General features: G+C 36.8%; 1 protein-coding gene across 3 annotated transcripts in view; it reads right to left on the bottom strand.

Moving 5' to 3' along the window:
• The window catches only part of TMTC2 (transmembrane O-mannosyltransferase targeting cadherins 2), a 259,847-nt gene that overhangs the window by 6,499 nt on the left and 228,752 nt on the right, over positions 1-24,596 (bottom strand). Inside the window, exon 11 of one of the 3 annotated variants that reach the window (XM_072864568.1) lies at positions 17,996-18,059. The exons of 1 other annotated variant lie outside the window; for it this stretch is intronic. In XM_072864568.1, coding sequence (XP_072720669.1) covers positions 17,996-18,059 — 64 coding nt within the window. Of the gene's footprint in view, positions 1-17,995; positions 18,060-22,071; positions 22,123-24,596 lie in introns of those variants that run through there. One more of the 3 variants, XM_072864586.1, reaches the window with a different exon arrangement.

Raw genomic sequence — 24,596 nt, 5'->3', positions numbered from 1 at the left:
ATGCCATATCAGAACAGTCCCAAACAGAAGACGACAAATTTACTCCTATATATGCCTAAGAAGTTATGGAGAGAGAAACAAATACACAAATACTTAACCTAGCTCAAAAACACCTCTTGCATGGCAGACAAATATGAATAAACAGTCCAAACATGAGCAATGAAATCTGAAATTGTTTTCCCCAAAGCTCTGCTTACAGATGACCTTCTCTGCTCAACACCACAGAGGCCAGGGCAGCAGATTCTGAGGTGAAAGTGCATTTTGTTGCTGCCGGGGTACTTACAAGGAAAATCATGCCAATTTTTACTCCAGTAGAATCACAAGTGCAAGCTACTTCTCACTTAGCCATTTTAAAAGGTCACTGAAAAGATGTTGCCAATATTTGTCTTGCTCTGAATGAATTACTGCAGTGCGTGATCTTGTAGATGTTTCAAAACAACCCCAGGACTGTTTAATGAATACTGTAATCAGCATGGTCATTCAGAAACACAGAGGCTAACTGTTTTGTTTTAAAACAGTGCAATTAAGGACATTTGTTCTTTTAAGGGTTCCTGTTGAGTAAAGACCATACTTAAAGGAGGACACAAAATGTCATTCACATGTGAGTATTTCATCCCAGCACTTCTAGTTAAATATGGGTGAAGAATTCAGACATTTCTCTTTGATAACTGAAGATACATAGGAGGTACAATGACTGAGTAGTGAAGCAGCAGAATATTAGTTGCAGAATGGCTCACTAAGTGTGAGAGCAAAGCATGGTGGACTGCTTCATCTTATCAGTGACCATGGGATAATGTGCTGTCATGCCTTTTTTATCCTCCTACAGTGATGGCAAGAATTTTCACTTGAACTTTTATTACTGGTGTCATTGCTATAGCACAGCATAGTATTTTCTCAAGCAATCAAAATGTCAACAGCTCCTTTTTTATTGCTAAAGATAACTGAGGACAACAGAATCATTTCAGGGATGGCACTTGCTTTTGACAGACCTCAAAACTTTTGAGTAAAACCATGACCTAGGAGTTGCCCCAAGATGTAAGCATACTACTTTAAAGCATGGGCGTGGGCGGAGAAGGTGGAAGGAGAGGCAGGGGAGGGACATGCAGCGAGATGGTTGCTGCCAACTGGATCTTACTCTCCAATGCAATACATTGACAACACTGTAAATTCAGCAGCGACACATGGAAGTAGACCTTTTCATAGGAATGACCTAGTGTTGCCAGATAAGTCAAGTGCCAGTTATTCCTTCCAGAGTCTCATGTTTCTACCTGGTTCTCTATGCTATAAGGCTTCTTAAGAACTGCAGTTTGCATATGCTATGCCTGGTATTTTGTTCCAAAGAGGATATGAATCACAACTAAGACACTGATCTCCAGTAAGCTGGCTAAGATGACAAGAGTATATTGTCTAGGAACAGATAACTTGGTGCAAAAAGCATTCTGGAACAAGATGACAGGATGTATGGCAAAATATTATGGATCAGAGAGAATAAAAAAGCATAAAATTCAGAGCTGAGAGGGATTTCCTGTGTCGTCAGCCCAGACAGCAAAGCATTCAGTTCTGCTGGAAAACAAAAAAATCAGCAGCTTTGCAAACTCTTAAAATGCAAGAATAACCTGCAACTTTTCCTCTATGACAGTTAAGTACATTATTTAAATTGCATGTCTGCTCATGAACAATTTCTGTAAGTACGCTTTTGTGTTGACAACAGCTTTCAGCTTAAATAGTGAAGAGGGGAAATGGAGAGAAAAACATTCTCCCTGCAAGTACTAATTTGAATAAACATTGCGAAGAGCACAGTTTCCATGGTTGTATTCATCAGAAATGGACCTAAACGTCTCTGCTGCAAACGGAGCCTGCGTCCCAATCTAATTACCTTAAGACTGACTACCATGCATAGCTATATAAATCTAACTAACAACAAGCCCAGGCTCTAGAGGGGAGTGGATCCTTGGATTCAGTCATCACCTCTAAGACTATTACGTTGTTAATGCTGATAGAGAACAACCTTAGTTATGATTTACTAATATATCATTAAACAGAAAGAGACTTCATTTAGTTCTCTATTCATATTTTTTTCACAAAAGTAACAAATTATTAACCTCCAGGGAAGATGAACACCCTCCAGAAAAAAAAGTACGTCAAAAAAGAAAACACACAAAAAATAAGGTAGATAGGAAAAATAGATAGTTTCTGAATACTGTTTATGTAATAGTCTCATGTTAAGATAATATATTAAGTTAATAAGGCAGAAGAATAGCACAAGTTAATACCTAGTCACCTTAATAACTGATGATACTATATAAATGTTAGGTCATGTACTTTTTTTTTTAAATAATTTTTTTATTACTTTATATTTGGACATTCTCATCCAGACATTCAAAGAAGATGACACTTTAAGCTGCCTGGTGAAAGGAGAATATACATGGAAATTGTTTGTATGCACCTAATCTTGTGTGCTTTCAAACACTGGAGACTATCCTGTCTAAAATTGAAAACTACAGGATATGTACGTTTAAAACCAGGAATTAAAAAGTGAAGGAGGGGGTTTTTACCATTTTTTTGTATTTATGGGTGGCAGATGTGGGAGTTTTCATCCACAAGCATACCATGAAATTATTCACTTTGCTTGTAGATTTAGACATCGGCATCATTAAGGAAACCCACAGCTGTGAGTCAGGGAAGAGTTCTAGACTTGGCATGGGAAGGAAGCACCAAGCAGTCTACTTTGTTTCTCAAATTATCACATCAATAGGGGACACTTCAGCATCAATGTTCTACAGCCAGTGGAAATTTTTTTCCTCAACATCTTTTTCATCTTAACCTTCAGAGACAGCTCAGAGTTTTAAAAACATAGTTATCCAAAACCAAACAAACATATATAGATATATATTACATCTTGCTGCTGAAAAGCTATCTACCATTGGCCTTTATATACATTCAGAGTATACAGTTTTATATATCAGCAAGATAACAAAAGCATGTGTTACAACTGGTAAAGGCTGCAGATCATAACAACAGCTGAAAAAGTCCCACAAAAATGTACTTACATTTGTAATTTCTGTGTATCTAGATTTTTTCCCCAATGGCCATGCATCAATTGCTTTGATTTATGCTTAAAAAACCTCCTAGTAATCACTCTCAGCTTATATAGAAACCGTGATGGATGTTTTTAGATAACATACTTGTATTACCACAATAAAAGCTAAACAGGAACATACGTTACGAGTATTTAATATTACAGTTATATTAAAAAAAAAATAAACATTTTCCAGGCCTCAAAGTGTTTCTAATTAAACTTCTTAGCTTTCCAGCTCAAATGTTGTCATCAGTATAGGATATGATAATCTTATCCAATTTTCCTAGCACTGCAGGATTTCATTAAAAAAATCTTCAAATGACTTAATTTTTGTTTATAGAAATACAACTGTGCTCTGATGTCTGCAATTTGATAATTTTAATACATAGCTACGATTATGGTATAAAACATTTAACAACTTCTTTACCTTATCTAACACAAGTATGCTGTGTGCTAATTACAAAGTCTGTACTCCCAGCAAGTGAGAAACTTGCTGAACAGAAATGTCATCTGTACTACCATACTGACAAACAGAAATTACTCAAAATCTTTCAGTAACAGAATTTTGTCCTATTAAGAAAAAGGGGTTTTTAAAATGAAATTGAATGTTAGTAAATGTATTTTTGCATGCACTTCCTTTCTAAACCTTGTAAACCAGAAAAATAAATGGCTTTGTGTTACTGCCTAAACATAAACCCCACTTTTAATTTAAAATAAATGTAAAGTGTTAAAAGAAAAATGAATATACTCTACTTCACCCAGCAGCACACATGCAGGGCTGATTAGAATAGCTGTCCATATTAACACAATCAAAACTGGTTAATCTTCACAGAAAATGCTAATCTACAGATCATCTGAGATTATGATCACAATTATACTCAAAGTATCTACTACCTGCGTTAAAAAAAGTTCATTTTTTCAGTCAAATAAAACGTCATCGGAAAATAAAAATGACTGCTGAGAATGAATGCATCTTCCGTGTATTTTTGCCCAGATACTGATCAAATACATCAGTAACCAGAGAAGGTTGTATAGTTTTTCAAGATGCTAGTCACAGGCATATGAAGTAGTACATTAGAACTTCCATTTTTGGGTAGAAGAGCCAACTACTGAAATTTCAGAAGGAAAAAGTTTTCATTTCTGGCCTTGAAAAATTAGCTAAGTTCTAATTAAGGAAATCTCAAAATCAGTCAAAACACTGGAAATCTTGTGAAGTTGTTCAGGTGAATGTTAAGTGTCAAAAAAGGCTTTGCACTTTTGGCTGACAAGTGTAGTCAGCTGAATTAAATGCTTGAGAACTAGATTAATATTGATATTGCTGTATGTTTTCCAAAACTATTTAGGTATTTGCAGTGGTAAGGTATAGCTTTCAGGCACACTGCGTAAACCATTATGCAACTTGACATACTTGCTCTGAGCACAAAGAATGAGAATCTCACTAATTTGTTCAAGGCTTATGCACAATCACTATTAAGACAGCCCACAGAAAAAGCGTGATACTAAAGCATTACAGAAACAGGAAAAAAGAAAAGACTAGGAGATTATTAAGCATCGTAGGATGTTTTAGGATGAATTTTAGCCTTCATTCCACTCCTCCATAGACACACTTTCTTTTAGCTAACTTTCCCTAGACAACAGAATCAATCATTATTCCTCTATTGGTAATAATTTCATTGGCAGGTAAGTACAATTGATGTCTATCACATGAAGTGATACAATTTCCATAACAACATGGTTTATCAATAGTGCCTGAAGGTATTTTCAAATTGGTCCAAAAATGCAACTTCAGCATGTGGAAATGTTACCAAGGCAATTTTGCAAATAAAAACTAACTCCGCAACTTTGCAAATAAATAACAAAACTCTTGAGATGATGTATTGTTCAAGGAACTACATTTTCATTAGACAGTAGATACAACTGAAAACGCTTGAAAAAATCTTGCTCATAAATATTTTCTTTTCTGAAATTTCTGCATGGAAAACTCTAAAGTATTTGCATATCAATCTTATTTTTCTTCCCCTTTGTCCTTTTTCATCTGGCTCCTATCACTTCCATGCCTGTTGCATAGCGCAAAAAGGTTACGGCCACACTGTATTGCCTTCAGTTTTACCCACAGGATTACGAGAGCAGCTGAGAAAAGAGGCACATACTATTGGTCCTTTGCAAAATGCTGAATTACAGTGCTCCGTGTAATTTGTAAGAATTCGTGCCTTACTTTTTGGCAGCCAGTAACCTGCAGGTGTTCCCTATATAGTATTTAGCAATTAAATCTACAGTACATATTAAAATTATTGACTTCCAGGCTATGCGCAAGGATTTAATTTTGATTCTTGCAGCTTAAAGATTTAAGGCTGTAGTTTCTGAAGTTTCGTCTTTTGATCGCTACTAGTAAGACCACTGGGCACTAATTGCTCGCTAGGCTTTTACAAGGTTGTGACTTGTAAAAAAATAAAACTACTTTCTGCTAGGGCAGCCTTATTTCCCAAATCCGATCAGTGATGCATATGTTTACAGTGCTTTGTGAGTGATTAATATCAATAACAGCAAGATGTGTTCTGTGGTAGATCGTACTCTGAAAGGTTGCACTTGATACTGCATATGCCAATAACTGCTGTTTATTGAACTGAAGCTTTCTGTATTCTTCAAACTATGTTTTTAAGAAATGGACACAGGAAGCAACACTGTGAATAATATTTTCCTTTTTAAAAAGGTTTAATTAATTATTTCTGAAGGCACAAGAACAACTAATATTTGCAGGATAGCACCAAGAAATCAAAGTTCAATTCCTGCCTCTGAAGTTCAATGTCAAAAATTAATCAGTGAAACCAGATGCTTGCTCCAAACTGCCCCAGAAAAAGCCTTCTGTGCCTGGACCAAACTATAATCCAGGGCCACTAGAATCACTATGCAGTTCTGCAGTCAACGGCTCAGGTTCATTTGCCTTCTCATTATACATTTGCACTACAGATACCACCCATTCTATATAAACACCACAGGATCCTACAGAAATTAATTTTGGGTCCTACCTACCAGCAGTCTTTTTGTTAAAGCTCATTTTTCCCCCAAAATCAAAAGGTTTGCCTCCTGTGCAATTTCCATAATCTCTGTTCAGAAAGCATTTTTTTCCTCTATTATAGGTAAAACATCCAATTTCTGAACTAATCAGCAAAAAACTCCATCAATGCAGCTATCAGAACAGAATTTTTTGAACAGAATTAATGAAGGAACATGTATAGATCTTTCAGAAATGATGAAAAATAAGTCTGATAATTTTAAGTGTATTTAAATGCAGTTAGAATGTGAAGAAATGAAGTAGAACTACTGCATTACAATAAAACTCCACCAAATAACTCCGTCATAAATATATCAATCATTTACCCCACGGAATCTAAGTGACATACAGCAAACCTTCACATGGAATTTAATTTAGGGGTTTATTGTGGATTTTCATTTCTACTGTTGTTGTTACACTGGGAAAGATTTCTGTTTTCTTTCACACTGTAATTGTTTTCAGTGAGTTCAAGGCAGCCAGATGCTGAGGCAACTGGCACTGTTACAAACCATAATGTCAGATTAAAGTTACTTACTGTTACAGGTAGACAATCTTTACTGGGGCACCTGAAGACTTAGGAAAACTGCCTCAGCTTAGTAATAGAGCTGTTCATTATATGGAAGACATGTTTCAAAAGGGTAGGTACATTTGAATGTGTATTTGCTCTCCAGTAAAACTAATTGTGGTAAGTAGAATCATGTAAATGCAGTATGCAGAGCTGACCAATACACAGTGCTTCAGAATGCCTCAACAAAAAGGGACTGTTCTTTGGGGGAAATGAAAAGCTATCCATCCCCTCCTCACTGCATCTTCTCATCAGCAGACATCTGATCTCAAGACTGTAACTTTCCCAGGGAAAAATCCATTCAAACTAGTACTGGAGTTACTCTTAAAGACAAATTCCAAGAAAATTACTTTAGCGAGACACCTCCCACCCATCCCCTTCCTAGCAGTCTGCAAATATACAGTTCCTCTCAGGCAGATCTCAGACCAAAACCAGCTTTATTGTAGGGCATTTTTTCCTCTATACAATCATCTAGTTACACCCGGAGGTGTGGGAAGGTGGGGGAGAATACCAGTTGCATCAAAACCATCTTGTGAGACAGAAACATAAGTTCTCCAGAACTTGTAGGGGAAAAAAAAAAAATCTAACAGGATATGCCAACCCACAACTAAAAATCATTCCTAGAATGAGAAATACATCAGAACTATAGATAAGGAAGAAAATTAGGAAGTTATTTATTGTAAAACATCCTACTGAGAATGTACTGTTGCTGGGTTTATTTAATGAGCATTAAAACCACTTCCTTATCAGTTCTAATTGCATAAATAAATTCATTGCATTGTTTCCAGAATCAGCACTAGAATACTCTATTAGGAAAAACCTTGCTGGATTCTCTTTTAATTGAGTTCAAACAGATGGTTTAATTTCTGAAATGCTAATCTACTGCTGTGAGTTCTATATTTCATGGCACTTCATTTTTGATTGACACTGAGGGCTACATTTACAAGGCAAAGCCAATCTTGCTCTCTCCAGGAACTGATGCAGGCAGCATAGTACCCCCTGCCATATTACTATCAGACTGTCAATCACAATCAAGTGCATAGGTCTATCCATGGTACATCATCTTCACTTCCACAATTTCAGCAAAGAGACTGTATCTTTACAAACTACTGCTCTCATCATCTCAAAGCATGATGATGCCTTTTATTTAAATCAATAGTACAAATCTAAGCTGTGACTTCCTATTAATTAGTTTTGCAACCCTATTTTTTAATTATTCAGTAAATGAACATCAAAGATGAGCACAAGCACAACTGTTGCACAGTTATTTTCATACTGAAAAGTAATTATAGAAAAAAAAAGTTAACTGTCTACTAAGATGTGGATGAAAAGTGCTAGATGAAACAAATCTGCACTCCAAGAGACAGGCCTCGTTGACATCCCATCCTTTTTTCAAGTAATTTTGATGGTGGACTGAACATATCTATATACCAGATAAAGACTTCAGATTTGCATAATGAAAATATATATTAAAAATGGAAAAAGAAATGTGATGACATTAAGATTTCCGTTCAAGTTAACTAAGGTGCAGTCCTACAAAATTTCTGAATCAAGGTCTTGACAAAGTATTATTTGGTATGAGAATTTCTTCTCTTTGGAGAATTTATGACCTATCCATTGAATATTACAATCATCCGATGGGATCGGAAGAACAGTATTCTGTATCTAGGTAGGTGTCTGGAGAGAAAACAGAACCTATACTTTAATACCTGGGTGATTAACGTCTTAGAAAACATCACTGATCTGATCATAATCATGCATGATTTTTGTGAAATCATGGTCTTTTACTTTTTGGAGATTTAGTCACATAAACATTTTGAGCACTGTGGGCAACAGAGCCTACAATGGAAAATGGGTGCATAAACCAAAATACTCCAGGGTATTTTTTTTGTGAAGAAAAGACTTCATTAGCAGCCCCAAGCAGCACAAGGGATTGCCACCAGACATACTGACAAACTTATATGACCTATGTCCTAAGTGAATAGTGCATGAATTATCAGAGTTTCTTTCTCTCAAATTACATGTTAACCATAAAATTACTGTTTCAACAGTTCTTGGTAAGAGTAATTGGTGATTTAATGAAGATCTAAAGGTTAATTAAATCAGAAGAGAGGAATTAGTACATAGTTGCTTATTTCCAACATTTGTTCCCCTTGTTAAAGAAAAGCATGTCTATATATTTTACAGTTCATAAAGATGAATGACTCAGAAAATACATTACACCAATAATTAAACTGTAGAAGGATTAATATTTATGGGAAATTTGTAAACATTTTCATAGCTAAAAATGAAATGAAAAGCACTCCAAATTACCATGACAATCAGTTTCTGGCTTACTTCGAAGAGTGTTTCTGGGTATACTGTTTTAAAAACTTTACATTAAGAAGAGTTCATAGCTGCTTGCATAATTTCACTTGAAGAAATCAGGAACTACAGAGCCCAATTTACCTCTCACGTGCAGGAGAAACAGAAGCGACTCTAAACAAGTCAATGGTGTTACTGCAATGCAATATCTATGTAAGCAGAAGAAACTCAAATGCATTTTCATTTCAGTCATTAGGACTTGCACAGACAAAATACTTATGTATTGATTAGGATATCAATGTACAACAAATTATTCTAGATGGGAAATAAACAGCATTTTAAAGGCATTTTCATTCAATTCCAAAGCTCACAAATTACACTGAGCGAGCCAATCGATCTCAGACATTTCCATATTTAATTGCTTGTACAATCAGAACAAAAGAGTACAAATGAACTCCCCATAATCTAACTTTCATAAAATTGAAGCTGAGAACTGTAATGACATGATTTCCAGCTTTCTCCCACGCATCTTCCACGAAGATGGATCACAATATCAAGAATGAGATTTAAGTATTCCGTAATCACCCAAAAGCATGTTCAATCTTTGCCTTCACAGAGCTACTACAATGCATGAGAAAACACACGTAGAGTTTTCTGGGGTAAGGCTATAAAGTATTCTCATGTATTTCCCAAAGGAAATTCAGTGTTTTCCACAGCTGAGTAAATTGGTTTTCAAATTATACAACTCACCCTGATATTGTGCTTCAGTGTTACAGGTAAATATCCTCATTCCAATAGCCTGTGCTCTTTCTTTGTCCCCTGATGGAGATCATAGGGATGGGAAACGTTATATGGGGTTTTTTGTTTGTTTTGTCTGGGTTTTTTTTAAGGTGGGAGGCACTAATCTCTGCTGAAGTAGGAATACTTTAACATTCACACCAGCAGCCTGTACACAAGCCTGTCTTGAAGCTGACAATTGTGCACGACAAAAAACCTAAATGTGTTTTAAAAATATTTAGGAGGATCATAAACAAATATAATTGCAAATATAGAAATATAACTTTTTGTTCAAAAGAATAAACACAGTTTTTGCCAAATAGCTGGACAGAGATAACATATCTGCCTTGCACTTAGCACCAGACAAGAAGGATGAATGGAGTATAACGACCTGGAAGGGGTGAAGCAACAAGAACAACAACAAAAGAAAATTGAGCTGGGGGCCCAAATTACATTTAAAAAGCTTTCCAGCTCAGGAGTGGCAGAGAGAGTTCATGCATAGATAAACTCTTTACGCAGAGAAGTGTTGCTATTTCTGTGCAAACACTGAAGAGCCTTTCTACCTGAAATGAAGGGCAGCTTGCATTCAGTTAATATTAATTGTCTTGAATGTCTCCATTCTGCACAACCTTTAGGCTAGGTCAGCCTTCTGCTAGGCAGGCTGAAAAATGTCACAGCTATTCTAATATCAAATTTCAGAGTGAGTCTTTTATTGCCTGTCAACAGGGAAAGTCCACCCAATTTACAGTAACCAAAAAAGTGCTCTCTCATACTTTTGAGATCAGAGAGTGGTGTCCTCTTTTCTCTCAGGGTGTTCCACTATCTCCTCTCACAGTGGAGCTGACCCATGCCTAAGCCTCCCACTCCTGTATCTGTCTGAAGTCAAACTATTAAAAGTATGCCATCTGGAAACACAGTTCACATCAGTCATGTCTACCTTCTCATTAGGAAGCCAGAGTACCCTTTTTAGTCCCTAAAAGTCCTACATGCCCTATAACAACTGGTTCAGTCTTTAGGAAGCAACAGAGCAGGAAGAGAGGAAGAATTGGATCCTGAGAAGTTTTCTTATTCCTCACACCTTCACCAGGAAAAAAGAAAGGAGGCATTTTCAGGAGGCCAAGAGTGCTGCTGGGCTGGAAGGAATCCACAGCCATTCATATCATTGAGGCGGAAAGTTTGGCACACTTGAGAGGAAGCCTTAAACAATGCGAGGCTTAGCAGCAGCTGGGGCTGGTAGTGGGAAGCTGTGCAGCCCTGACGCAGGGCAGGAGAAGCTGGGAGCAGCTCGGAGGGCAGGCAGGCAGTAGGTGAGAAGAAGCTCCACCTGCCCCACAAGGCCCACTTTTGTGTTTTCTGTAAAGGCAGACACAAGTAATGGAAGGCAACTGAACAGGTGAATCTGCTGGATGCTAACTACCTAAAAATACAGCTCTATGGTCATTCCATGGCACCAATACATAAAGATAAAAGATTGCCATGTGTTCATTACTTTGAATAAACAAGTAAACAGACAGAAGAACATTTTAAAACAAGGATTCTCAACTGGAAAGTGTCATGCTTTACTGGCAATAATACATGGTGTAAAAATCATATCTATACTGTTTCTCTAGAGGACCACGTCAGCTTTATCTGTACTTTATCTGCTTTGGAAACCAGGAGTACCATGGCAAGCCACTCCAGTTGGGTTTGGATACCAGGGACTATGTAGACCTGCTCAACAGAACTGCAGGAGCAATAGTTCCATCACTGGTGAGGGATCTGCAGTATCCCTGGAGCAGTGTGAGGAGGACATTGCATCCAGTGAAGCGTGGAACAGTGCCAGTTTTTTGTCAATTGAGGATCAGCTGCAGACAGTTTAAGAATCACTGTTAACCCATCCATTACTGCCATCAGCAGCAGAACTAACACAGCAGGAGCTCTTAAAAGTTTTGTGAAAATTCTCCCTGGCAATAACAGGACATGCCCTTAACAAAGCTGGCAAAATGCATTAAAGCCGACTCCCTCGCAATTACTCCTAGCCTGGTAAAGCTACATGAGAGAATTAGTGAGTGCTCAGGAGAAAGTCAAATAGGGAAATTTGGCACAGAAACACCTAAGGAAAAAATACATAATAAAGCAGACCTTGGCTACATATGTTTCAAGACAAAATCCAACATCTACTTTATTTTTTAAAGATGTATGTACTATCAGAAGTATACTCATTTTTAGAGGTCTTGCCATGAATAAAACCCATATATTATGAACACTTTCCATAAGGAGGCACTGAAAGCATGTTATCTATAAGGTGGCTATAAAAATACAGTCAATTATCTGGAAATCACCAGGATCCTTCTTTCAACTGTTAGACAGCTTGAGGTAGAGCTTATTGTAAGCCTGGAGCCTTTGACATGAAATCTGTATTCCAGCATTAGGGAAAAAAATAAAAGAAGCACTTGTAGAAACTGCTTTTTAATATGATATTGTGTTAACTGATTACATAAACCCTTCAAGTCAAGAAATGGTTTAGTCCCCCACATCATGATTAAACCATCTAGTGGAAATTGTATTTATTTTGCTTATAGGTACATTTCTCCTTTCCCCCTCATTCTATGTGTGTGTCTTTATGTATGTTGTTACAGTAAGACATTTAATCAAGCCCTTTTGAAGTGGTAGAGTGGAAACAGCTGTTTCTGACAATGTGCCGATGACATGGGGCTTAAAGCTGTCATGAGCTCCAGATTGCAAGCAGCACTAATATGTGGTTGGGATGGTGGTGACTTGCAGGTCATGGCACCTCCTTGAGGAATGCTTCTAAGCCAATCAGCTCAAGGTGGTGGCTCAAAGTCTTAAGGCTCTGGTGAGCTCTCTTTCATTTAATACTCTTGAGGTCATACTTCAAAGTGCCCTTTCTTCTCAAGAGCCAGTGGCCACATGTGGGGGTTCTAGAGCAGATTTTTAAAGATTGGCTGCTTCGAGTTCAGACTTAAAAAATTAGAAATGCAGTTCTATTACACAAATGATGTCTTAAAAGTTGAATAAAAGCTGAAGCTTAAGTCAATATCTCACATTCTTGTAAAGGATGCCAATTTAAAGAGTTTCTGTATGACTGATTTTTCCACAACAAAGTGAGCTTAAAGCTCACATTTTAGAGTGCCTAACAACTTGTTAAAACAATTTCCTGGTTTGTGAACATTACAACATGTAGGGCACCTAGAAACTATCTCTGAATCCAGACTTTCCTCAGCAATACTCCCACTCAGAATAATTACTGCATAAATGTCTTGCTGTCCAAGAAACTTACACTTTCATTTCTTCATGCAACTGAATTTGTTAAAATTAGACTAATGTGATTAACATACATCCAAGCCAACATTGCTAGAACACACACATATGTGCTTCTCACTGAGAAGGCTCTAAAATGATTTTGTTTTAATCATGGTAAACACACAATGTGGGAATGCATTTTTTGGAAAGTATTCAAAAAGATCCAGGGGCTAGGGAAGCTAATCTCTGTAGGTTACCTATAGAGTTGAAGGAGGAAAAGAGAGTCCTGTAAGAAATGATTCATAGCAAATAAAAGTAGATTCCATCTCTGAACTGCCTCCTGGATTCCTCTCTCCCCCTTGGCTCTCCAGGGGAAAGTCAACTCTGTGAAGCCTATTTGGAAATAAACAGACATAATCTTGAGAACGCTTGCTTCTTCAGTGAAGTTTAAGACAAATGATTCTCATCTCCACAGCAGCACTATATTCTACAGAAAATACTGCTCTTCTGAAATTTGACTGGAAATTACTTTCATAGAGGACAAATACACACCTATTGCAAATAAGGCCAATCATGAACATTATTAAGAGAACAGTTAGGTCTAAATCTGGAATAATACTACTAGACAGATTTGTTTTTTTCTTTGCACCCAAGCTGCATTTCAGCTAGTGCTGCTATTGTACCGAAGTGTTTTAATTCTTTTACACCCTGCAGAATGATGGTGTACCCAGAAGCAAAGATGACGTTCAACATGTGGATATACATTTTAAGACACCTGTGCTGTATTCAGTTGTTCCTTTACTGGGTATAATTTTTTTGCAAATACTTTATTCATTGTAATAAAGCTTTTCACAGAGGAAATAAATGGTATTTTCAGTATTTTTCAGTCCTCTCAGAATAGTTCAATGATTAATGAATCACCCCCAATACTACAAAAATAAAATCTTTCTGTGTTTGCTTTCTTAAAAACAAAGGCTTGCATTTTTCAGAGCAGTTACGTTTCTCCTGTAACTGAATACTGTTTTTCCGGGGACTTTTTTAGCCTCCTTAGTCACAACTTCTACAAAAATGGATTAGTTGAATGAGAAAGTGATTCAGACATGAAGGTATATTGGTTGCTCACGGTTGTGCCCCAGCCTTGAGACACTGAAATAAAAGAAGGCTTGCTTAAGAGACAAATGCAAGAGTGGAGACTGCTGTCTGGAAAAAACATTTAAATAGCCAACTAGGTAGCTCTGAAAGTCATAACTCAGATGGCCACTTAAACTGGACTTGGGTGTAGAAAAGCTCAGCAGAGCAGCTTCTGGATCCAAAGGGCTTATAAGGTGGGGAGCAGGTGAGGAAGTACCATGTATGAAGTATTGCTTCATTCCAAAAGCAACAGGAACAGTTGAGAAAACAAAGAAAGGGATTGAAAATGAAAACAAACCAAGAATGCTGAGAACAAAATTGTGTTGTGAAAGCTCAACGAGCATACAAATTCAGTAACAATCAGTAAAAGATTGAGTTTGTAGTATTATTAACATCTCTTATTGCTGCTAAGGATGGTATTTTATAGTAGTGATATTAGAGATATTATACAATATGTAAAGTTGTAAAGAAATGGATGCAAGAGAATGGAAATCTGAGTTTTGTTTCAGGCTGCACTAACTGAAAATCTCTCAGGAGCTAGGCACAGGTCTAATTCTAAAGAATAACTGATAATTTAGTTGTCTTGGTACAGTGAATAAGAAAGGAGTTGGTAACATGAAATGGATCTTCAACTTGGGATTTGGAGGAGTGACTGGGGAACTGGAGGAAAAAAAAATCATGCTGAAAAAAAAAGTAGAGAGCCAGTTGACTTGGGATCCTGATCCAAAATTCACTAATGTCAATAGGTACCATCTCAAACATCAGAAGGAGGAAGGTTCTTGTTAAACAGATGCTTTTAGCAGTTAAGTGTTCTAGGAACAAGGCTGACCCACTACACAGAATGAGACTTCAGCGCTGCCACAGTATTCTCACTGAGATGGAGTCTGGGAACAGACCTCTAGGCAACTAACATTAAACAGGTGCACACAAATATAGATACGTGTATACCTATATGGAACTGTATGTACGCATGCATCTGTATATTACATCACATTCACACATCTAGTATTTTGAATTTTCTACAAATAAATGTTTCTAGATCATTAGTGACGGATACAAAAAAATAAAATTAAGATCCTTCAGCACTATATTGTGCTTAAGGATATTTCTGTAGCATCTTGACTCACTTAATTTTGGTGATCCTTCATATTCGTAAGACAGTGAGAGGATACACAGGCTAGATCCAAAATAACAAATTAAAATGTGGGCATTTTAAAGCTGTGAGGATGGTTCCTACACAGCTCTGGACGGGGCTAATGCAGTCTCTCAGACAGTACCTGGGCACACTCTAAGAAGCCGGTTGGATCAACACTAGAGAATAGTCCTGGGCACACTTAATTTACCAGTACAGATGTAGCTATGAAGTACACAGGATTTCACTAATTTGTATTCCATACTCCTTTGGAAAGACTGGAAGCTTCTGTCTTACCATGTCTGCATTATATTGCTTACTACCTAGAAATCCTCCTCGAGTGGCTTCTTTTCCTCCCACTCTGAAACTATTATGGTAAATTTGAGAGTTAATGTTGTGGTTTAATCCCAGCCGGCAACTAAGCACCACCCAGCTGCTTGCTCACTCCCCCCCCGGTGGGAGGGGGGAGAGAATTAGAAGGGTAAAAGTGAGAAAACTCGTGGGTTGAGATAAAGTCAGTTTAATAGGTACAGCAAAAGCCACGCACGCAAGCAAAGCAAAACAAGGAATTCATTCACTCCTTCCCATGGGCAGGCAGGCGTTCAGCCATCTCCAGGAAAGCAGGGCTCCATCACGCGTAACGGTTACTTGGGCAGACAAATGCCATCACTCCGCATGTCCCCCCCTTCCTTCTTCTTCCCCAGCTTTATATGCTGAGCATGACGCCATATGGTGTGGGATAGCCCTTTGGTCATTTGGGGTCAGCTGTCCCAGCCGTGTCCCCTCCCAACTCCTTGTGCACCCCCAGCCTCCTCGCTGGTGGGGTGGGGTGAGAGGCAGAAAAGGCCTTGACTCTGTGTGAGCACTGCTCAGCAGTAACTGAAACATCCCTGTGCTACCCACACTGTTTCCAGCACCAATCCAAAACATAGCCCCATACTAGCTGCTGTGAAGAAGATTAACTCTATCCCATCCCAAACCAGCACAGTTAATAATAAGAAAAAAGATACATATGACTATTTCTGTTTTTATTTTCATTCTTGTGAGATTGCCCTTGTACAGCCATCAGACAGTTGAAGCTGGCAGTGAAAATGGATACAACTTTCCCACTCTGCATCATTAAAATATTTTTAAAAAACCATGAACCATATGCATACTATGATTGGCTAGAAAGTTAAACTTTATCATCTTGAATATAAAAGTGAAATTATCTCTTAAAGAAAAGTGAACAGCAGTACGTATTAGTTTTTAACTTAAACTGATCAAAGTTAGAAGAAAGTTGCTATAATAAACTGTTCTGATGATCTTATCCGGCAAAAAGGATAGTTTGGTCTTAACATGTAAAGTTTGTCAGCAATACCTAGAAATACTTAACTTTTATAGTACCACTGCCATGAGCTAGAAGCCTTCAGTTACTTCCAAAGCTCTCTAAGAAACCTTACACATTTAATCATATTCATATATGGTTATATACAAATAAATATATTTCTGAGTTTCTGAGAAACTCAGAAAGAGAGTACAATGAACCACAGAAAAGAGGAACTGTACCAACTTTGAGGCAACTGAGGGAATTCTTTCAACATTAAGATATTCACTCAGAAAAAAACAAAAAGTCTTGAATCTGAAAGCATAAGGAATCACAAAGTCTAAATTGTTATCTCACAAAGTATGAATTAAAGAAATACATAGATTTTAGAGAGCTTTTTTAAGCGATGGTGTGAAAGTGCATAATTTCATACGAATAAGTTATTTTGGGTTTTTTTAGATTATATTTTGTTAGCTTGTTTTGAGTTTTAGCTGGTGTTGCTTTTGATTCTTAGGTATGAAAACTCTTTCATTTTAAGCCTGTATTGTTTTTTTTTTACTTTCTTTTTTTCCTTTTTTTTTTTTCCTTGACTGAAAGTGCTAACTTGTATGCTCAAATTTGGCACTATAGACTTCTGTGACAGGAATGTGTTCTAGATTTGATATATTGCATAGACAAAATATTAGGTATTTAAAATCAATTCTGCTCATTTATATTCATGAGTGGTTTTTTTCCCAAAATGTGAAGGTAATTGAAAAGAAATATAACATTAAGTAAAAAATGGTAAAAAGAAAATATTTTATTTCTTTAGTTCCTGATGCAGTAAAATTGGAAATGAGCTTTTATTTTTAAAAACAGTCTGTCACATACTCCTACATATTTGTGCTTTAAGGAATAAGCATTTCTTTGCCAATATACAACAACCTCAGAGGTATTTACCTCTGAGGTAAAATCACCTTTAAGTTTGTTGAACAACAATGTTTGCCAGAAGTTCATGACAGAGGAAAAGGCATAAATGTATTATTTAAAATGCCTTAAACAGTGATCACAGAATAGCCTTTCATTCTCGTTTACTAGTGAAAATAGATGGAATTAGGAGAGCTTTCCAAACTTAACACATTTAAAGGTAGATAAATAAATCTAAATCTAGAAATCTTTTCCATGTACCTCAGCCAAGTAACACTTGCTGCTAGAACACTTCACTGAGGTAACTTGAAAGTATAGTGATTGGTTTGACAAATGAACAGCTTTATCAGACTATCCAATAATTAACCATTAAAAAAACACATATAATATAGGCCAAGAGCTCAAACGCTCCAGCAAGAAGTTTCTCCTCAACACAAAGCGTTCAGCAGTGTAGCACGTTCATCAACTTAAGTAATGGATATCATGAAGAAGGTACTTACATTAGGTCTTAATCCTGCTGCCATTTCATAATACTTTTCGGCTTCTTCATTGAGACTGGCTTGTCTATCACGACAGAAAAAAACAATATAGTTTCACCTCATTTTCCTTGGGCTGAAAAGAAACCATACCTAAAGAAGCATAGCTAAAAACAAAATACTGCAACTACTCCCCACTGTTTAAGGATATTACCCTAACAAATGCACAAAATATGTCAATCTAAAAGATTTTTTCATAGTTCAGAATATCCATTATCACAAATCCTCTTTGCCTACCTTATTTTCTTTTTAGTTCTGAAATATTAGTACACACTGGAGAGAAATGCAGAAGGCGAAACACTCATCTGAGGCAAAACCAGAGATGCACCAGTCTTCACCAGAGGAAAATCTGGCTCGTTTTTTGTAATTAGCCATACTTTAACAGTAAATTATGAAGCTGTAGATTATATAAGAACGCAGTTCCTTTCTTTGTGCCTCCCCAAGAACACTATCATTCCAGGGGAAAAAAAAAAAAATCAGACTATACAATGATTTCTCAAAAATAGATTTCCATGATTCAGGGAATTCATTCAGAAAAGAGAGTTCTGATTTCAACATTTACTCACATTAGTCAGAGGGGATTTAAACTTCGATCTCATATCCCAGGGGAATAAGATGAGTTTCTGGGTACCTGAAGCACTATCAGCTCACCTCTTTTCCTTTTCCTTACTAATATAGATGGCATCTACATTCTCCTAGCAGTTTATTTTTTATTTCTTCTCCTGAGTTTTCAGTTTAATGACTTCAAATGAAAATGCAATATGTTGCCAAAGAAATCCAAACACATTTTTGTCTCAACAGGCCCTTTTTATCTCTTCTCTCAAACTCCTTTCTTCTCCTTTTGTCTCCACCTTCTTAATTTCCCTCCAACTATTCATTTTGGCTATTGGCCCAATGAATATCAGTTGATCACATACATGTCACGAGAAAGATGATAAATATGTAAGAACAACCCAGCAGGACTATCAGGCAGGCTACTGTCTTCTGCTAAAGTTATTTGCCTTCTTTTTTATGAAGAGTTAGGTCCCTTCATAGAAGAGTTAGGACAGGAGATCTTCAGCATATTTGTGTTTGTTATGCGATTACAGATGCATTTCTGTGACACAAAATGGAAAAATTAGAAAACAAGGCTAACACCGAGTAGGGTTTTGGTTGTTTTTTTTTTTTTTTTCTTTTTCTTCTCCTTCTGAGAACAGTTACTAGTTCAAAGAGTATCAATCAACTGAGCACTTGTATCTGGAGATTTTACCTTGTTCATTACATGAGCTTTTACATGCTGTGTTATTCAGTGATCAAATTGCGTTCTAATTTTATGTTTCCATCCACCCAAATTTTAAACATTAGTCACATAATACATGATAGGCAATTAATCCAAATCAACACATTTTGACAGTTATTGGTCTTGGGAGGAGAAAGGGAGGAAGGATAATCCCTTTGAAGTTTCTCACATAATTCACGTGAAAGCTGAAACCACTTCCTGACTAACAATTTGCCAAGTAGAACTTGGTTTATACCTGTTAACTGTTTTAAATTACTTTGCACATGTATCATCGACTCAGTGGTTGCAGTGGTTAGAAACGATTGAATGTCTAAAAATATTCATTTAACATGCTTCTGAATCACTCCTGCTGGGCATTAGTAGCACTTGAAACGACTGGAAAAAAAAATCTCGTACTTCCAAATTTCAGGATTTACTACAAGGCACATAAAATGAAACATGTCTCATAGATTTTTTTTCCTGTTTGCACAGAACTGTCAGGAAACAAAGAATTTCTGAATGTGGTGAAATTTTGCACGATAAACAAGGTGCCTTACCCAGGAGGCAGATACAGGCCGTACACTTCACCTCCAGAAAGTGGTGTTGGCATACGAACATGGAACAAATTAAAATCCTGTCCCCTTTTAGTCCACTGGAAATACATGGCTTGCTTTCCTTCCACATGTACATCTTGAAACATGGATCACTAATTCCTAAGTTGAAATCAGTTTGAATTTATAGTTCTCCATTAAAAACGGTTTATAGAAATGAATGCACACCACACTAATCTGGTCAGGAAAATGCCAGTTCCATTTCTGGGGCATTCAGCAACAGTTCCTTTAGTTACGATACGGCAGCATTCTCGTTCCCATTTTCACTGGAAATCTAAACTAGAAATGCATTATGTTAAGCCCTGGAATGGCTTTGCCTTGAGAAAAATAAAAGGCACAGAGGTAGGAAACTGCAGTAACCCTATGCCACTGAGCAGTAAAGGGCTCTGGATCAACGTCAAACAACGGAAGGACACTACTAAAGGAAACATAATTTACATTAGAGTAAAACATTAGATAAAATGTTGATAATAAAACAGAAAGGAAGGAAAGGAAGCAAGGAGAAGTTTGGAAGACAGAGTCCTTTTCATAGTTACGAGCTATATTTCAACCTCTATCCTAAGTCTTTTCATGAGAACTGACCTTGAAAACACATCTAATTTCCCCCATTAACACTTAGCATTCAATCTTATTTTAAGGGACAAAAACCTCTTTTTATTCTCTCGTATCTCTTAACTTGAGCCTCCAGACCTACCAGTTCCCTGTATTTTGTTCCAGCGACTGCTAGTGACACCTCATAAATGCACTTGACAACACATCGCTCTTAGGTTCTCCTGACACCCAGTTCTATTCAGCTTGCATTCATTTTGAATCTTTATGTTGATCACTGGAAAAAATATTGCTTTAAGAGACAAACACCACCAAAGCTGACTGGTTTAGATACATAAATATGTGAATGGGAAAGGGTTATTTTTAACCTGCCTATTGCTTCGCATAAGGCTTCATGCTGTTGATTTTTTTTTTTTTAAGTGAAATCATGGATGTCAGTCCAGCTATAAGGAAGTTTTCTTCAAAGAGATTCCTATTTTAAAATACAGAATGTTGATACTTGGCATTCTTAATGGACCTTTTTGTGTCACAACAAAATCATAATCAGATTCCATACATGTAACCCTTCATCCACATTTTTTGTTTTACAACAGTTATAAAATTTACATAGACTATATGCTTAGCCATACATACATACATACATATATATTTAAGCACATGGACAGTAATTAAAGAATGAATAAAATCTGTTTAGGCAATAACATAGGGTGAACTTGTGCCTATGAGACTGTGCCAGCACCAACACTCCATGTTCACACAGTCAGCGTGCTTTGGAGAGCCAAAATACTCTCACAGAAATTCACTGAAAAACAAAGACCATGTCACGTAGTATTGCTTTAATTTAGACTTCTGTTTTCAAATAGCCAATAAACATGCTATAACTTCATGTAATACGAGTGCTTCCCACAATCCACTGTCTTACAGAAGCGTGAAAAAACCAATTATTCCTACAAAATGTGCTTTTAAGCAAAGCTCTTCTTCCTATGCTTGTTTTCATTTGGAGGCAACATGAAGCTCTTCTCCTGTTTCTGATTAGTACAACGGTGTCACCACACTGCTATTCCTCATTCTCAAAGTAATCATCCCCTAGATCACAGGAAACCTATCTCATGGCAACTCACCTCAATATACAACTACAAAGTGAAACTTAGCACCGTTAATACCTGACCCAGTCACTGCAGCTACAGCCACCATACGGCATTACAAATACATGCTTCACTACATTCCATTAAAATGTATCTAGCTTTGCTGAAAGGTTTCAGACTGAGGCTATAAGCAAGAGCATAGCAAATACTACAAAAGTAAAACACATGACCAGTTACTGTTTTAAGAAAACCCCCCCAAACAGCTACCTGACCCTTGAATGAAACTGTCTGGAAAACAAATTTGTTGAGAAAACAAATTTTACAGGCAAGTAAAAGTTACCAGACTGTTGCAAAGAAATTAATTACATTCATCCAGCATCTCACCCATATTACAGATGACTTGATTCATCTGGCATTGCATTATCAGGATCCTACAGAAGTCATCTAGGCAAAAAATTAATAACTATGTTTGTGTAATTAGGAACAGGGAGGCCTCTCAATAATGCAAACAGAACTAACCTTTTTTTTTTTCTCAACTTCAGCTTCAGATTTAGTCACAAAGACAGGAAGCAAACAGTGTTGGACTACCTGACAGAAGGAGCAGAAGTCTTTCTTGTGACTGCTAAACTGAGAACAGGCTATCTATACATACAGCTATTGCATTTGGACACAGTTAACAATTCTGTTGCAAATTTAAGAAAAAAAAGTTAACCCACAGCATTCCAGTCTACGCCTCGTTCAAAATTTTCAAAACTTGTTAATTTTTATTTAGGTTGCATTTTAATTTAAACATTTTTCTCAGAGAGTAAAGGGATTAAAAAAGAGGAAAATATTTTAGCACTAGAGTAGAAAAATAAATTGGACTTGGAGGGAATGTTGTGATTGTTTTCCATCCAAAGCAGCTGTAACCAAAATTTGAAAGAATTTGCCTGCAATTCTAAAGAAATGTCTACATGTTTCTGAATCTTGTGACACTCCTTGGGCTAATGGTGGAAACAGGAGTATGACAGGAGGGAAAGATGATTCCTTTCTAATCCAACAGTACACCACTGGGTAGAATATTTGGTCTGAAAAAAAATATTAGAATTTACACAAAAATCTAACTTGCTGTTATGCACTCCTAGTCATTTTGGACACCTTGCATCATCCACATTAATATCAATTTCTGTCTCTTAATCCACAACACATCTTTAAAATTTATCCCTTCTCTCTCACAACAGTCAATTCACTTCCATGCCCTGTGAACTTCTATAATATATTTTCTGCCTCACAGCTGTGCAGTCCATTCAAAATTCTTACTCACTTACCCGTCAGGTTTTATGGCTCTCTAGGGCACCTAAAGAGCAGTTGATCACCTACATGAAACTATTATATTTAATAATTTCAGCCTTTCATTTATGAACGTCTTTAGCATCCACAGTTTCTAGCTGTGTCACTCTATGCCAGTCTGAGTACTCCCTTCTTTCCTTCCTCCTTTCTATCTTGGTATCTGCTTTCCTCTTGGAATCACCTCAGCTCTCCATCATTCTAAATATCCTGAAAATCAGCTTCTTCCCACAGTCTCATGATGGATTTGTAGCTGCTCTGCCCTAATGTATGAATATATATTCCCCTTGTCCAACAGCTATTATGTAAGCAATATATTGAATAAATTGCTAAGTAATGCAGTGAACAAAGGCAGACAACAAAATCATAACCTTTTAGCAAAAATCAGTCAGATCTTAAGACATGCAGTTTTAAGCAAATACTCGGCAGCACTGAATTTAACTTTGCCACCCTGACTCTTGCTAAATCCTCCAGACCACTTTAGACTCCCAGAGCATATTAGGAAGACATTACGATCTTCCACAAAGAAAGCTGAGTATTTAAGTGAAAAATTAGGCCAACCGGGTATCCCAAAGGAGCACAGTTGGATTCTAGCTAAACTAAACCACCAGGCCTTTTTTTTTTGTTTTTAAGGACTTTGGTTTGGTGGGTTTTCTTTTTTTTTTTTTAAAGGTTTTGGATTTTTTGCTTACAGCTAAAATAGAGAATGCAGTTTAGAATCACTGAGCTCAATGCTGGTCAAAACCTCCCAAAAAGTGTCCACTCCCAATCAGATTAAGTGGGGTAACCACAGCTGATGTACAGTACAGCAGCATAGCTCTTACTCTGAGAGTGAAAAAATACTCATATCCTGATGTAAAGACATGTGTCTTCAAGACCAGGGATGCTTCACTCAGTGCTCACAGAGAAATGAAGAGATTTATTAAACCTATTCCCAAAATAGTATTGATCTACACCACCACATTTTAAAATACCCACAAAAAAATCACACCATTAAACTATCTTCCACAACACACTCACTGAAATCAGGAGTCCAACACACTCTATACCCTTCTGGATTCAGCTTTCATGCCTAACTTGCTATGCTTGTGTCTGTGCATTTGTTTCATTAACCTAAATGCTTCAAATTACTGAATTCTATCTCAAGAGATATCATTCAGAAAATAATCAGGAGGAAGGGAAGGATCCTTAAAATAGCTCATACAACTGTGGCAGATCAAACTATTATTTACCAGTGAACCATTTGTCTTGGTTTCCTTTCTAATCTATAAGCAGTGAGAGTTATTTCTCAAAGGGCATTTTGGGGCTTATTTCAAAATCCTGGTATAGAACCCTTCATTTTGAAACACAGGCCACTTGGCTGAAGCTGATTCTACCTTCTCTTTAATACCATCTTCTTTTCCTTTCATTTCATTATTCTAAATGTTAAAAGTATAAACAGCCAAGTGAGATATCTTCATTAGAGAAATGATCTCAATAACTATTTTGTCCTAATGAAGTATATTTTTTATTTCCTTTTTCATGCATTTTCTAAGCATAGATATAATCTAAATGAATTCAAGCATCCTCATGGCTGCTAAACGGACAATAGACAATAATTAGATAGTTATCCTAGAAATAAGCATGGAAGATACCTATTACAGTAATGTGAGTTTAATGATAATGTTCAGGCAGAAGCTTAATGTTACTGAATATACACGTCTGACAGCTTTAAAAGGAAAAAAAGAAGTCTAAAA

Source organism: Ciconia boyciana, chromosome 1 (assembly GCF_034638445.1).
Source record: "Ciconia boyciana chromosome 1, ASM3463844v1, whole genome shotgun sequence".
Classification (NCBI taxonomy): Eukaryota; Metazoa; Chordata; class Aves; order Ciconiiformes; family Ciconiidae; genus Ciconia; species Ciconia boyciana.
The sequence above is the reverse complement of the archived record's forward strand: the minus strand, read 5'-3'. Positions and strand labels throughout refer to the sequence as shown.